Genomic DNA, 16136 nt, shown 5'->3' with positions numbered 1-16136 from the left:
GACAACATATGCTGCTGGACCACCTTATAGCACTTTAGATATTTGAAAACCTAGATTGTTGTGTTGTTGGTTCCCCCCACCCCACCCAGGTTAGAATCCCTTGGTCTTTCACTCTCCTTTTGGATGACATGGTTTTAGGCCCCTCCGTAATAAGGTCTCCCTCATCTCCAGCTGCCTTACTTTTTGAGGAGAGGCCCCCCCCAGATTGGAGCATCATACTGCCTTAGGGTCTGACTGCTGCATTTGTTGTGGCTATATTATCTCCCTCCATCTGGACACCTATCTCTCCGGATGGAGCCCCAGATAGCCTCACCTCACAGTTTTGGCTTCTGTTAAGTTTATGGTAAGCTACATTTCCTTGTCTTTTTTCAAATGAGATTCTTTCTCCATCCTGAATTTATGTAATGAGTTATTTTAATCAAGAAGTTCCAGTGTGTTCCAAGGGGTGCCTGGATGGCTCAGTCGATTAAGCGTCCAACTTTGGCTCAGGTCATGATCTCGCAGCTCGTGAGTTCAAGTCCCGCATCGGCTCCGTGCTGACAACTCGGAGCCTGGAGCCTGCTTTGGATTCTGTGTCTCCCTCTCTCTCTGCCCCTCCCTGCTTGTGCTCCGTCTCTCTTTCTCTCTCTTTCAAAAATAAATAAACTTTTTTTTATTTTTTTTTATTTTTTTATTTATTTTTTTTTTTAAATTTTTTTTTCAACGTTTTTTATTTATTTTTGGGACAGAGAGAGACAGAGCATGAACGGGGGAGGGGCAGAGAGAGAGGGAGACACAGAATCGGAAACAGGCTCCAGGCTCCAAGCCATCAGCCCAGAGCCTGACGCGGGGCTCGAACTCACGGACCGCGAGATCGTGACCTGGCTGAAGTCGGACGCCTAACCGACTGCGCCACCCAGGCGCCCCTAAACTTTTTTTTAAAAAAGAAGAGGTTCTAATGTGTTTCTGTTAAAAAAATCCCTCTTATGATGTTAATCCTGGAGGCACCACTGTGTAAAATGTGCAATAAGACTGGAGAAAAACAGAACTGGATTCAAATCTGTATTCAATATATTAACTGTATGATCCTGGGGCAGATACTTAACTTCTCCAAACCTTATGTCCTCCCAGTTTAAAATGGAATAAAGGGGCACCTGGGTGGCTCAGTCGGCTAAGCATCTGACTTTGGCTCAGGTCATGATCTCGTGGTCCGTGAGTTCGAGCCCCGTGTCAGGCTCTGTGCTGACAGCTCAGAGCCTGGAGCCTGTTTCAGATTCTGTGTCTCCCTCTCTCTCTGACCCTCCCTCGTTCATGCTCTGTCTCTCTCTGTCTCAAAAATAAATAAACGTTAAAAAAAAAAATTAAAAAAAAAAAAGGAATAAAAACACCCATAACTCATTCGTCCCTTGTCCACCTTCTTTGTATCTAAGATTGGAACAATTAAATACTCATGTTCTCTGCTTCCCTTGTATCTGAGTACTCATGTGACAGATTTTGGTCAATGATGCACAAATGGAAGTCAGCTTCCAGTCTTCTGGGGGAAGCCTTTGCATTTTAGATGAAAGGGGTAGTTGTAGCAAGTATTTGCCCTTCTCCCCTACTTTCTGCTGTGAATATAGAGATGTTTGGAGCTGTGGCAGCTACCTTGTGACAGAGTGGGAGAAGCCAAGAGAATCACAGAAATGCCATCTTTGATATAGTGCCTCACTGCTAACTCAACACCTGAGGTTGCCTCAAGACTTAATATATAAGGGGGAAAAACCCCCATCATCTAGCCAGCCAAACATGCAATTCACGTATTATTCAGCTACAAGTGTAAGGAGGAGGACCTGTGTTAAGATACATTATGTAGATTGCTTGATTTCATTTACTTAATTATTCCTGTTAAGATATAACCTTTGGGTGTCATAATCCATTATTCCAGATCCTAACATCTCTTCGAACTATAATTTTGTTACTCACATTACTGGGTATTCCTCAGAGCTTTGGGACACCTATAATATTTGATAATATTCCAAGTTATTTAAAACATTGATAGGGATAGAGCAAAGCAGGGCCCTCAGCCTACCAATAGATCTCCGCTCTTGCATGGGAGTGTTCACCCAGCTATGGATCTGCCTCATGGTGCTGTAAGTCCACCCCTACTGCTCTATCCTGGGCCCAAGCAGCTCATGAGGTGTCCTAATTTTCAGTGGAACAAAAATACACTGTCCTTTTGGAGTGTCCTAATGCACTGGTTAAAACCTCTTCGCACGGGAAATGGCAGCAGCATGGAATGAGTGCCAGGATGCCTGCGGTCTTGCCTCCACCCTTGCAACGCTCAGCTCCAGCCTAGAAGGCACGGAGTTTGGGGATTTTAAAGCACTTTCAGTCCTTGAAGGGCACCAGGTAAAGTAATAACCTTTAATAACCTTTACTACCCACCTTATATTCAAACTTGTAGCCCCTGCACTGCCTTTCACAGCTGAACCAAGAGGCCAATACACCCAGCTGTGTATTCATTCCTCTTTTGCTCAAGGAGGTTCCTTCTGGACCCACAGCTATTAATGCTGTTGGCAGTCTCTTGCCCTTTTGTGACTAAAACTTCCTCAAGGCCTTTGTTCCACAAGCCCTTCAGGCCCTGAGAGCGGGACCGTCTTGGTTTTGCCTTAATTGCAAAGCGTCAACTAGACTCACCCACCAGGAGTCAGAGCAAGCTTGTTCGGCTGGATCAAGGGCTGTGTGGACCAGCTGGCTCCTTTCTGGGTGTCTGCCAGCTCTCAGCGATCCCTCCTATTCTGGTTGTAGGCTCCGTCTATAGGTCAAAGGGTGGCCAAGTCTTTACTCCTTCCCCGAGCTGCCGGCTGAGGAGTCAGGGATAGATAATCCACTGAAAACTGGGTCAGATTTTCTCTCCTGGACGTTGAGAGAGGTCACTGGACGTTGTCTGTATGAACTTGGGGGTTCAAGCCTAGTGCTTTTTCCAACCCATGTGGACCGAGTAGCAGAGACAAGTATACTTGTCTCTTTGGAGAGCAAAACACAGCACTCAGAAGTGCAGAGCTGCAGGGAATCCTAGTCCACAGTTCCAGGAACCTCCTATGGCTCAACTGTGTTTCTGTTCTTGGGTTCCGTGGGCACCACCTCAAGCTTTCGCTTAAGCTAGCCAATTGGTCCTTTATTTATGACAAACTGAAGAGACAGGATACAACCCTGAAGTGTTCCTCGATTGAAGCAGTAGCAAGCTGTTACACTCTTGAGTCCATCCACTTTTCAGCGAGGCAGCAGAGTGGAAAGTGTGTGGATGGGACCCGCTTTTCCTAGAGGGAGCTGGCAGTCACTAACAGGGCAGGAATTAGAGCTAATCGGGGATTGTGATGCCTGAGTGAAGACAGTCTCATTCACTGTCATAAAAAGAACAGTTGGCCTGTTATTTCCACATTGAAACGGTACAGTTAGCTCTCAAATGCTCAGATTAATAGGGCTCCTGGGGCCACAGAACAGCAAGGAGATGCAAGCCTGCTACGCTGATTTCTCCCCCTCCTCACAGGGGAGGCCTGGATGGAAATGAGGCAGCATTTTCAAGTTCACACAAAACGGTTGCTTTTATGAGGGCTCATGTCTGCTTCTTGAGCTCCTAGCCAGTGTGTGTTTAGCGCCACTACATAGGGTCCTGGCCTCTGTAGGACCCACACCACCATCAGAGGAATAAGAATTGATATAGATTTGTCTGTCCTCATGGGTGCTAACTCATGTTTGACTTCTGGCCTGTTCTTGCTCTCCCCAACTACATCCATCTTCTTGCCTTCCCGAATGTCTGCCCTGTGGGCTTCAAGATCCAGTGTCAAATGCAAAAACAATGGAATTTATTTATTTATTTATTTATTTATTAAACTCCAGGCTGGAACTCACCACCCTGAGATGAGATCAAGAGTCAGAAGCTTAACTGACTGAACCACCCAGGAACCCCGCAAAGACAATGGTCTTAAAGAAACTGCGTAAGCAACTCCAATGATTGTCCAAGGTCAAATCCCTGTAGCAAATTATACACACACACACACACACACACACACACACATTATAAATATGTATTATATATTATATGTATTATATATATATATATATATAATGGATATATAGGATGGAAATTATATATAATATTTAACATCAATATTTTGCTTCCCTGATCAAACCCCGATGTGTATGCTCTCATTTATTCAACCAATAAATATTAATGGATAACAAATACTTACTGAGCACCTACTATGCACTAGACAATAGGTTCTAGGTGCTTGGGGCACAGCAGTGAATAAAACAAAGTCCCTCCCATCAGGGAGTCACGTTTACTGTTGCACCCCCAAGATACAACCTAATGCTACAAGGAGGAGTCGTGGGCTAGGTTCTGGTGTGGACTCCACACCAGGTGCCCCAATTCAGAGCTAAATAAATGTTAATAATTGTGTGATCTTGGATCAAAATCCCTTCATCTCTCACTTTCTTCATTAGTCACGTAGGGAGACCAACCTCCCAACCTATTTCTCATATAAATGCAGTTAGACCAAACAGCAGTTGAAAGACATGTGAAAAATAAATAGCTGTAAAAAAATAAAGGAAGCAAAAACCAAAAACGAGTCGAGGATATTGTCATCATCATTTATTATGTATCAAATTGTCTTCAACATAAGTTACAACCTGATTAAGTTTGATAGACATTTTTTTATCTATTTAAAGACAAAAAAAATTCTCTTTATGTACAATATCTTTTGTCTAGAGTCTAGCAAATATAGTACCTTTCATTGCAGGATTTCTGCTTAACATAATAAGCAAAAACAAACAACCAAAAAAATGTAAACCAAAGCAAACCAAATCCCCAAATCTCTCAACTACAAATACCAATATTGAATAAAGCATTAAAAACACAAACATGGAATAACTTTTGTTTAGCAATGCGGAATGAATACTAACATTAGTGGCAAAAAAATAAAAACAAAACAAAAACAGTACAACACCAAAAAAAACCCCAAACAAACTCCCCGCCCCCCCAAACACAATAAAACAAAACCCCAGGAAAATAAGCAACAATTTTTAGGGGTGGGCTTTCCTGCTCAGGTGTACAAGCTGACTCTAGACCATCTCTCGGCTCCTGCGGATAGCACAGCACAGGATCATACTGAAGATCATGCCAAATATCTAGAAGACAGAAAGGAACATGAGGAACAGGGTGGCGTGGCTCAGGGAAGGTTGAGGGACAGGAAAGACGGGAGTCATTCGGGCCAAGACAAACAAGAAGAATGGTGACTGCATGGTCAGGCATGTACAGTGTGCCAAAGCAGGAGAGACGGAGGCTAGCTGGCTCTAATGGGGAGAGCCGCTGACTGGTGGGATTCTGAGGGTCTGCAGCCACTTGTCAATGTAAACTGCACAAGCAACTTCCCTGAAGAATTTCCAGAGTGTGACAAATAAGCTCAGAGCTAAATTTAGAATTAAAAAAAAAAAAAAAAGTTTTATTTAGTTTTGAGAGAGTGTGAATGGGGGGGGTGGGGGACAGACCATTGGAAGAGGGCTCACTTGCTATCAGCAGGGGTTGATGAGGGGCTTGAACTTACAAACTGTGAGATCATGACCCGAGTTGAAGTCAGCCGCTCAGCCAACTGAGCCACCCAGGTGCCCCAATTCAGAGCTAAATTTAATGCTCAAATGCCAGACGTCCCGATAATCCACATAGGCTTGTACTTCCCATCTTTGTGAATGTCTGTTTTATATTCTATTTTAAAAGGTATTATTACGCCTTTTACTGAAAGCTGCCTCAAAGCCTTTCTTAGGTGTAAATAACCACTAAGAAAGGAAAGAATTCTCACTTTCTCGGGATAGTCTTACTGGGGCAGAGGAAGGCCCCTCTTGGGGAATGAGGGAGTAACCCCAGGGAACCTTGTTTGTACTTAGTGGTTTCTAGGGCTGATTAGCAAGACAGTAGATTGTTTGAAGCCTGGAATCTTCCCTCTGGTTGTCCACCTTTGCATGCCTTTCAGACTATGGGTGTGATGTGTGTGTGTGAAGTAATTCCTGTCCATGTAACTTTCACTGAACTACTTTCTCTGGGAAAAGAAAAGCAGGCACATAACAAAAACAAGTCCTAAAGATTACCTCAGGATCACTAACAGGGCTGGGTGATCTACACCCTTGCTATTCAAAGCGTGGTTCATGGACCAGCAGGACCAGCATCACCTCACATTTGCCCCCTGAACCCTAAGGGTTAGAAGAATGCATTCTGGAGACGCACAGAGCTCAAATCCCAGATGCTTCACTCACGAGCTCAGAGGCTTTGATCAACTCGACCTGTCCCTCCACTCCCTGGTCTGTAAAATGGGAATACTAACAGCTCCCATCTCATAAGTATGGTGAGGATTAAATTAGTTGATGAATGAATTGATTCATTAAAACAGTGCCTGGGCAGACTATGTGCTTCACAGATGTTAATCGCTGTGACATCATTCCCTCCCCACGTCCTCAATACTCACCATCACCACGGCAATCCCAATGCCCACTGCGCCGATGATGTGGAATTTGTTGTGAAAGACTTCTTTGATGGCCTCAGGGCAGGGCTTAGGGGGGCAAACCAAGACTCGGGTCACACACAATCCCTGCTCCAGGCACACCTCCCCCCTCCCACAGCACCTGTGTCACACCAGGACATTGGGGATCCGGGAGAAAGGGCCGAGGACAGGAGTGCTCAGGTGTCCTGTCTGGCAGATGGAAAGGAGAACCAAGAGATATGGAGGTGAGTCCTTAAAGTCTGGGTAAGAAATAAGGGAAGGAAGAAGGGGAAGCACCTGCTTTGGGGCCTATTTCTTATCAGGCCATCAGGCTACTTCCTATCATTCTGAAGTGTGGACACGAGCTCTAGCTTACAGTCGTGAGCTGTTTGTACGTCTAAGAAGCGGGAGTGCAGAATTCAGAGCACAGCTGGGGGAGGCGGGATAGAAGCCAGCAGCTGGCAGATCCAGGTGCCACTAGAACACTTTGCTGTTTCCCTGGTCTGGCCTTTGTTTTGCTGCCCTGGAGGAAACAGAGGCCCCAGGGAGGGGAAGAAAGACATGGCTGCCACGGGGCTCTTCCGCAGGTGGAAGGGGTAGTTCTGAAGCACTTAGATGCCTGTCTTCCCAGAACGAGAGGGCAAGGTTTCACTTCAACCCTTGTGGGATTTGTCCAGAGCAGCGGGGCCAGGGCGCAACAGTTTACCTTATTGGGTTTTTAAGTTTACCTTCACTGTGATGGATGACAGTATATCCTTTTGGGGGCAGATGTCGGAGATAAACTGTTCTACTCCACCAGCCAAACCACAGCAGTCCAGCTGCAGGGGGAAGCGCAGGGATGGGGCGAGAGAAACAAAAAAGGATGATTGGAATGGAGATGCACAGGCTGGTGCAACCAGTACCCCATGTGCACGTGCGTTCTGAGGGAAGGTCAGCGAGGGTCGCGGTGTTGGCGCAGGTGACATACCGCATAGTGGATGGCTTTCAGGGTGTCCCGCTGGGGCTCGTCCTTGGATTTCAGCTTGTTGTAGGTGTCCTTGTAAAACTCCTGGACTTCCTGAATCACCTACGACGGGCGGACGAGAGCGGGGCAGATATGGATTTTTCAAGAACATATAAACGTCACCTGTTCCATCTTGTTCACACTCAGCCAACAAATTCTTGTGCTTGGAAAACGTCACTGAGCAGACTGAAGCCACCAGACTGGTCCTGCCTCTCCCAGCACCTCCAGCGCCCTTCTCATCTCCTCCCACGTCCCTAGGAACCCAATCCGGTTTTCCCTTCTTCTCTTGCACCTTTGGCAGGTCCCTCCTGCCCCAGTTGGCAACTTCTCCTCTACTTGTGCACCGAATGGACTCTCCTCAATCTAAAGAACAATAATAATAATAAAAAAAATTCTACTCCTGACCGGGCTAGTTCCTCAGGCTTGCAGCTTTTCTTTTTCACTTAGAGGCTGTGTGACTTTTGGCAAGTTACTAAACCTCTCTGTACTTCAGTTTCTGCATATGTAGGATGGAGATTATAAGAGTCCGTGCCTCAGTGGTTATTGTGAGGACTTAAATGAGATGCTGCATGATAAGCCCTTAGCGCAGTGTCTGGCACAGAGTACTGGGTACCTCAGTACACCCTAGTTTAACAAACGCCTGTCCCTTGCCCCCCGCCCCCAATCAATTAACTGACCAACATCCAGAATTTCTCCAGCAGCTGTCGTAATCATCCCTTCCTCTTTCTTCAGTTGTAGCATTTATATCTGGATAATTAAATCTTTTTTTTTTTTAAACAGGGTTCCTGCATCCAGTCTCTCGTCTCTTCTCTCTCTTGCTAAACATGCCAAGACTGCCTTTCCTAATACACGGTTCTGATATGGCCCATCCTGGCCCACAACTCCTCCCTCAGTGGCTCCCCATCGGAACCCACATTCAGCTGTCTCTGCCGGAAAGTCCTGGGTCTCCCACCAACTTTCCTCCTGAAATCCTTTCTCTCATCCAAGATTTAGGTGAGTGTCCCCTTCTCCATGAAGCCAGAAGAGATTTCCTGTTGGCATGCCGCCTTCTCAAACCCCATGGAACTTCTGGATATAAATGACTTCTAGGACACTTCTCCTAGTGCATATTTGCATATATGCATTCTCCAAATGCATATTTGGGTGGAAAGTGCGGGGACCACAGCTTGTGTATCACTGGACCCACACTGGGTCTGGCCAGCACTTGGCTCATGGTGGCACATATTCATAGACTAGGTGAAGGAGCAGGGGGCTCCAGCCCTCACAGAGGCTCGTTTTCCTAAGCCATCCTTCCAGAGGAGTCGGGGACAGGGCTGCTGAGGTGTGAGACACAGACACACACAGACCTGATGAGTATTTCTTGAATATCTGCTCCGTGCCAGCACCATTCAGGGAACTGGAACCTGTGGCTGGCACCACACCCACATCGCCTGCCCTGGGGGAGCTCACACTCTGCTGGGCATGTGGGAGCGTGGTGAAGTAGGAGCATGTTTGATGGCTGAAAGCTGACCAAAGTGGCCAGCTGAGACACCTGTCACTCTCATCATTCCCACCCCCGAATTCCCAAACCTGTATCACTCCCGAGAGATCTTATGGGAGACACCTACCTCATCTTTGTGGGAATAGCCCCAGATGGCCGCAGCTATTTCAATGGCAAATATCACCAAGAGGAAGCCAAAGAACTAGAAGGCAAAGAAGGGGTAAGATGAGGGGAAATCCCAGCCAGCCAACCACAAAGGGTATTCCGGAGGATAAGGAGGAATAACTCCCTGGGAGTTGGGCATCTGGGGGCGCAAATGAACAGCCTGGAAGGGATGGAAGAAATTTATGGAACTGTGAGCATTGAGCCAAGGCGAGGAGCGAAAGCAGTAGTAGGAAGAGATTCCCATTCAGGAGGAAAGAATGGGGCACAGCTGACCCCAGAATTGATATTCCTAAGGTGTTAATTAAGAGTCAGTGATAAGATATGATCGCTCACTCACAAAACCCACAGGGATTTGAGGAAATAAAGAAAGTGAATGCACTCTGGAATTTGAAGAAAATTGTTAACAAATTTTAAAATAAGAGAAGGCGAAGGTACCTGTGGATTCAGGGAAAAAAAGCAAACGTGGTCCTCGAAAAGGGGGAAAACAAAGTCCTGGCATTTAGTCGCCTAAAGGAAGTGATAAGACAGAGAGGCTCCAGAACAGAAGAGAAGCAAGGCATCACTACAGGGGAGGAGGGCAAGATGGCTACCTGGCTAGGAGGCTGGGGTGGGGCCTGGAATGGAGCAACACTGTGGGGGCTGAGGATAGCTCATGCCTTTAAGGTACCCTCTGGACCCCATCCCACCCCATCTGTTCTATGAGATCTTGGGGGCAGGGCCCTTGGGTCAGAGTGGCTGTGGAGAGCAGAACGGGTACTCACCAATCCCAGCATGCACTGGGACTCTTGCACGGCCCCACAGCAGCCCAGGAAACCCACCAGCATCATGAGGGCACCAGCTCCAATCAGAATATAAACTCCTGAGGACAGAAAGCAGAGGGCAAGGCATGGGGTCATTATTGTTGAGACCCAGACATGTGCTGCAATTCTTTTTTCCCCCTCTAAGAATCTGTGCTGCCCCCATCCTTAAAAACAGCCTCATTGGGGCTCCTGGGTGGCTCAGTCAGTTAAGCATCTGACTTCGGCTCAGGTCATGATCTCACAGTTCCTGAGCTTGAGCCCCACATCGGGCTCTGTGCTGACAGCTCAGAGCCTGCGGCCTGCTTCAGATTCTGTGTCTCCCTCTCTCTCTGCCCCTTCCCCACTCATGTTCTGTCTCTGTCTCTTCTCAAAAATAAACATTAAAAAATAAAACAACAACAACAACAACAAAAAAAAACAGCCTCTTCCACCTCTGCTTTTAAGTCTCCTCCCCACCAATCTCTTTTCTAGGAGACTGCCCCATTAAGCCCTCACCCCTCTCTTACCCTCACCTTCCTGGAAGGTGCTCATTACCTTCTATAACCAGGACAAAGATACCCATGGGAATCCCCAGGTTTGACTCAGGATGTGAACTGATCCAGTTTGTCAGCTGTTTCCAGCAAGATGAATCCATTCACACTAACTAAAATAGACCCTCCAAACTAGGGCTAACTTCCTGGGACTCTGATGAGCCTTCTGCTGGCCTCTACCTGACAGAAAAGTCTGTCAGAGCAAGTTTTCCAAAGGAAAGGGGTTGTGTACACTTAGACATCCATGCTCAGGTGGACCAGCTCTGCCTCATTCCCAGAAGGGATGCCTCTCTGCCCTGCTTCCAGGTGGCGGTGAGGCATGTGCAGTTAGTAACACCCAGGGGCACAGGTTGGCAAAGGTAGGGGTACTTGCTCTAGTGCAAAGAACACAGCCCTGGTGTCAGAAGACCCTTGTTTTGATCTCAACATTGCTACTAACTGCTGTGTGATCATGGGGAAGATGCTCTCCCTCTCTGGGCCTCGGTTTCTTTATCATTAGAATGAGAGGTTGGTGGCTAGAACATTTCAAAACATCCCTCAGAGTGCACTAAAGAGATTTTACAGTTGCAATTCATTTACCCCAGGTGAAGGCTGAAAAGGATCCTCCTTTAAAGGGAGGGTGAGTGAGTGACCCTGTTTCTAAGTCGTCAGTTTGAGTAACTGATGGGGGGAGAGGGAGGCGGTGCGAAGGGAGTGACTTCTGCCTAGGCCCAACATGAAGCAAACCCCTGGGAGGGGAACACACTGGAGCCTGGCCTTCATCATCCTATAACCCCCCAGGGAATGCCCAGACGGACCCATCTTGCAGTTATATTCTTGAAAAGCCGCAGCTGTCCTGAAGGGACCACTCCCTTTCCCAGCTCCCCAACATGCAGGCCCCATGGGGACACTGGCAGAGCAATCCTGTGTGCCTCCCTGTCTTGCAGGCATATTCTGTCCAACCTTGGGAAGGACTCCTGTCGCATGGTGAGAGCATGTCTGGGTGTGAAAGCCAGCTCTGTGACCCTGGGGAAGCTGCTTAATCTCTCTGTGCAATAATTTTCTATCTGCAAAACGGGGATGGTACTAATGCCTGCCTCAAGGATCGTTGTAAAGATTAAGTGATCTAACCCAAATGTGCACAACAAATGCTAGCTACTGTTAGTAATACGGAGGATGAATGACAATTATTAATAACCACAGTGATGAATTTTTACATACTCGCGGAACCCTCCCTATGAACTGGGACTAGGGAGACTTCCTTGAAGTGCAGGGCTGAAGCTGAGAGAGAGTGTCTGCGATGTTTCCACACAATACACAACAGGGTACTGCAGTGAGAACCTTGGCAGGTGTCACAGTGACCTCACTGTCCCACATCTGCACCCCCAGTCCCGGGGCCGAGGCTTTGCAGGCAACAAACCGTGCAGTCTGCCTGCAGCTGAGGTTCACGGGCAGCACCCAGCAGAGCACACACAAGGGAGCATTTGTGTCTCTGCCTTTTCCCCCCACATCTGTCGTGATGTCAGGTCACGTGGGTTTACTGGCAAACCCCTATGTTGTATGAATATGGGTATTGTTCCCATGCATGCCTGGCCCAGACTGGGCAAGGGGACAAATGCAGCCTGTCCTGGAGTCAAGTCCTATCCTCCTGGGCCGTTCGATACTGTGGGGCCACGGGTGCATTGCATGGGTGCCGTGGGAGGGGCGGCCTCCCTCAGCTTCGGGCTCTGCCATGGGGCCACCAGTGAGCTGCAGCAGTCAGTCCGATGGCCCTGGTTTCTCCCCATCTCACTGGGGCAAGACAACGAAGGATGAGGGTCACTCCTTTGAGCTCTGCGGCAGGGGCTGAATAAATAGGGCGTATTAACAGATCAAAAGGATTTACAAGCACATGGAATAGAGTCAGTGGGAATGAACAGACAGACATGTTTTCTCTAAGTCCAGACCCCAGTTCATAAGCCGGGACAGCCCTGGCATAAGTCAGGAGAGTTGGATAAGGAGCAGTAGGGAGCTACTAAAGGAAAAAGCTTTCCCATGCATGGGGGGGGGGGGGGGGGAGAGAGAGAGAGAGAGAGGACATTCTCCTCCTAATGGGCTTCTTGGTTAATTATAAATATCCATTTCTTGGGCTCAGCAGATGAAGCTTGTAGGACAAAGGGTCTTGTTGGGTTTAAATCTTGCTCAGGTAGCTGCCAATCTGGGGTGTCTTGGCTTACGCTCTTCAGCTAGGGATAAAGACAAGCAACCCCCTGGTGGCTGTCCATGGGGATTTTAGCACCGGCCATCAAACTGGAGCAGGGGCTCATCTGCAAGCCACACCTCCCCCCCCCCCGCCCCCTCCCGCCGCCCCCCCCCCCCCCCCCCCGCCGGAAGCCACAGAACCACTGGAAGGCTTGGTGGCCTCTTACAGGGCCACGCAGGGCTTCCCTTTGGAAAGGCTCCTCCTCGCCTGCATCCTGAGCTTGTTAGCAAAGGCCGGCAATGATAAATGACAATGTGTTCCCCTTTATAAAACAAGTGAATGTTAGCTTTCTGTCTGACTCATGGAAAAAGTTATTTGTCACGGAGCCTTCTCCAGGATTACTGTATTAATTTGCTTAAGGGCTGTTTATTCTTCCTTTTTCAGGCTGACAGTACAGGCCTAGCCAGAGAGAAAAAGCCTTTGGTGCAGCAGAAGCAAATGCCCGGGTGTCCTTTTATACACGAAACTGAGCATTCTTTTCCCCTATGTATCAGGACTCTGGGCTTCGGCGACAGAGTGACACATCAGCCTCTTGGCATCACCCCAAGCCCATCTCGCAACTTAGAACAGTTTATTGTCTCCAAAGACTCAGTCGGGGGTTCAAAGGAACCCTACGCAGCTCCCCACTGGCTCTCTCTCTCGGTCCTACTTCCTTCCACCGATGGCGGTTCACACTAACAAGCCAAGCCCTGTAGGTAGTTCTCTGTCTCAGAGAGGTGTGGGGTGTGTAAGCTCTGCCAGTTTCAGGATGGGGAGAACCAGGCACAGGGCAACAAAACAAACTGCCCGAGGCCGCTAACTGCCCTAGCTCACAGAGGGCAAAAGCCATGTATTCTGGAAATTATCGGGTGCCTTGTCATAAAGAGAGGAATGACCCTGGGGAGGGGTGGCCATCTGTGGCCTCTGGCTGGAGCCCCCAGATGTCCTCATTTAGTGGTGATGGTTCTGGAAGGACACCAAGGAGTTAAGAAGGGCTGCTGGCCCCGGACCAAGAAAATGAAGTTCCCCAACACGTTTGCGGCCTGGGATTACAGATACTGCTGACGGGCTGAATCTCCCAGGGCCTGAATTGGAGAGAAGGCCCATATAAGGCTGTCAGCTGTTCTGGATTCACTACTGACTGTTCTGAATGTTGGAAAGTTTCATTTTTAACTTGCTTCTCTGCCTGGTTACGTGTTCTTTCTTTATTTTAGAAGCCGTTGCCCCCCTGGAGAAAAGACACCCCTGGGTCCTTCAGGTTTTCTGAAGGGCCAGTTGTGTGGTCAGGCTGGCCTGGGGGCTGCCCCGCAGATGGTTAGTGCCCCAGTGCCAGGTACGGTCACCCCACGATGCTGGGAATATCGGCAGGGGTGGAGCTGACACTCTGCTAAGAGGGGCCATGGGCCAATACAAAGGCTGGTGTCACAGCTCAAGGGGGAAGGGGACACACAGAATGAAGCCTCCTTGGCCCTTTGCCCATGGATGACGATGACTCAGTTTCCCAGAGCACTTGGTGAATTGCAAGGCCTAGCCAAACCCAGGCGGTCACTCGTCTGACTGATGTTCTAGTGTCACCTGAATTACCCTCCTTTGCTTGGGCTTCTGCAAGCAGAATACAATCACCAAAGTGGAGCCCTTTCCTAGGGAAGCAAAGCGTCAACAGTCCTTTGTTAGATCCGAGGGGGTGATGGCCACTGGCCTCCAACTAGAAATCCCTGAGTGTCTTTGGGACTGTGCCTTCAAGTCACCTTCCTGGTCACTTCAGGTAGGAACACTGGCCTCCTGCATCTTGTGAGATTCCCAGAGGCAGGCTGTGCCTCCTCCACCCGTGTGCTCATCACTCTTCTGCCACCCTGTGCACCTTCTCCACCCCATCTGTCATCGGCTGGCTAGGGCCACCAGCGTCGGTGACCTCTCTCTCCCAACTACAGTTTGGGTGAGGTCAAAGGCCAAGGTTCCCCCAACAGGGAACATCTAGTCGGTGGAGATCACTTCTATTCCCACATGGGGCATCCTCCCCACAATCTAGCATGGGTAATACAAGAAGCAGCTTTTGGGGGCACCTGGGTGGCTCAGTCAGTTAAGCCTCTGATATCAGGTCACGTTCATGAGTTTGAGCCCTGCGCTGGGCTCTGTGCTGACAGCTCAGAGCCTGGAGGCTGTTTTGGATTCTGTGTCTCCCTCTCTCTCTGCTCTTCCCCTGCTCATATTCTGTCTCTCAAAAATAAATAAACGTTAAAAAAAAGGGGGGGGGGCACCTGGGTGGCTCAGTCAGTTAAACATCAGACTTCAGCTCAGGTCATGATCTCATGGTCCATGAGTTTGAGCCCCACATCGGGCTCTGTGCTGACAGCTCAGGGCCTGGAGCCTGCTTCAGATTCTGTGTCTCCCTCTCTCTCTGCCCCTCCCCTGCTCACACACACGCACACACTCTCTCTCAAAAATAAATAAAGATTAAAAAATAAATAAAAATAAAAATAAAAAATATTATTAAAAAAAAAAGCAGCAGCTTTTCGAATCCCAGCCCTGCCTCTTAAGGGGTACGAGCTTGGGCAAGTTCTTTAACCTCTCTAGGCCTTGCTTTCTTCATTGAGAAGATGCTAATCATTCCACGTACCCTACGGAATTATGAGGATTAAATCACATAACAATATACATGAGAGTGTGAGCGACACATGAAGGAGGAGTTGTCTCCCTCCTAATATGTCCACTTGCCAGTGAGATTTTTGCTGCCCACATCTAAAAACACTTGGAATTAGTCAGAGTCCTAGAGACCGAAAGATAGAACCAGGGCTGTGGGGCCACTGGGAGAGGTGGGGCCACTGGGAAAGGTGCAGCCAGGCACCCTGCACAGAACGGTGCAGACAGAGCAGGAGGCCAGGCTGTCCTGAGGACAACTGGTCCCAACAGGATGCCACTCGCTTCCACATGTGTGCAGGTATGCTCTCCCCTCTCCCCTAGAGGGTTCACAGCTCCCTGGTGCGGCGAGGGGGTGCTCCAGGTCCCCCCCTCAGCACAGTACCCTCGTGCTGCTCTCTCTCCACAGGGCCGCATTCCAGGCTCCCAGCCGCAGACCTGCAAAAATGCTGTTGCTAAAACAAGTCAGGGCACTATGGAAACCTGCTTCCTAAAACCTCGTGTGCGTGCGTGTGTGTGTATGTGTGTGTGTGTAGTTTTTTTGTTTTTGTTGTGTTTTTTTTTTTCAAAAAACATACTTGTGCTTTACTTTCCTTCACTTTCTTTCTGGAAATAGGGACACACACCCTAAAAAACAACAGCAACAAGCAATACAAGCAGGGAAACATCCAGAGGGCCTGGGTGCGTGTGGCTAAGCAGGCTGGGCAGGCCCGGCCCAGGTGGCCTCTGGGAGGCGGGAAGCGGGTGCATGTGTCCGCCAGCCACCTTGTCCTTCCAGAAGGCCTGGGGAATAACTCTCTTCAGCCTGTGTTTTCCATCTTTTTTTAAAA

At 48.6% G+C, this 16136-nt stretch overlaps 1 protein-coding gene across 1 annotated transcript in view; it reads right to left on the bottom strand.

Annotated features, from left to right (window-relative positions):
- Positions 1-4597: 4597 nt before the first annotated feature.
- Positions 4598-16136, bottom strand: part of CD9 (CD9 molecule) — a 33850-nt gene continuing 22311 nt past the window's right edge. Inside the window, exons 3-8 of the mRNA XM_007089644.3 lie at positions 9901-9998; positions 9102-9176; positions 7459-7557; positions 7220-7309; positions 6477-6560; positions 4598-5148 (exon numbers count right to left, since the gene is read on the bottom strand). Coding sequence (XP_007089706.1) covers positions 5083-5148; positions 6477-6560; positions 7220-7309; positions 7459-7557; positions 9102-9176; positions 9901-9998 — 512 coding nt within the window. The 3' untranslated portion in view covers positions 4598-5082. The remainder of the gene's footprint in view (positions 5149-6476; positions 6561-7219; positions 7310-7458; positions 7558-9101; positions 9177-9900; positions 9999-16136) is intronic.

This window comes from Panthera tigris, chromosome B4 (genome assembly GCF_018350195.1).
Source record: "Panthera tigris isolate Pti1 chromosome B4, P.tigris_Pti1_mat1.1, whole genome shotgun sequence".
Lineage (NCBI taxonomy): Eukaryota > Metazoa > Chordata > Mammalia > Carnivora > Felidae > Panthera > Panthera tigris.
The sequence above is the reverse complement of the archived record's forward strand: the minus strand, read 5'-3'. Positions and strand labels throughout refer to the sequence as shown.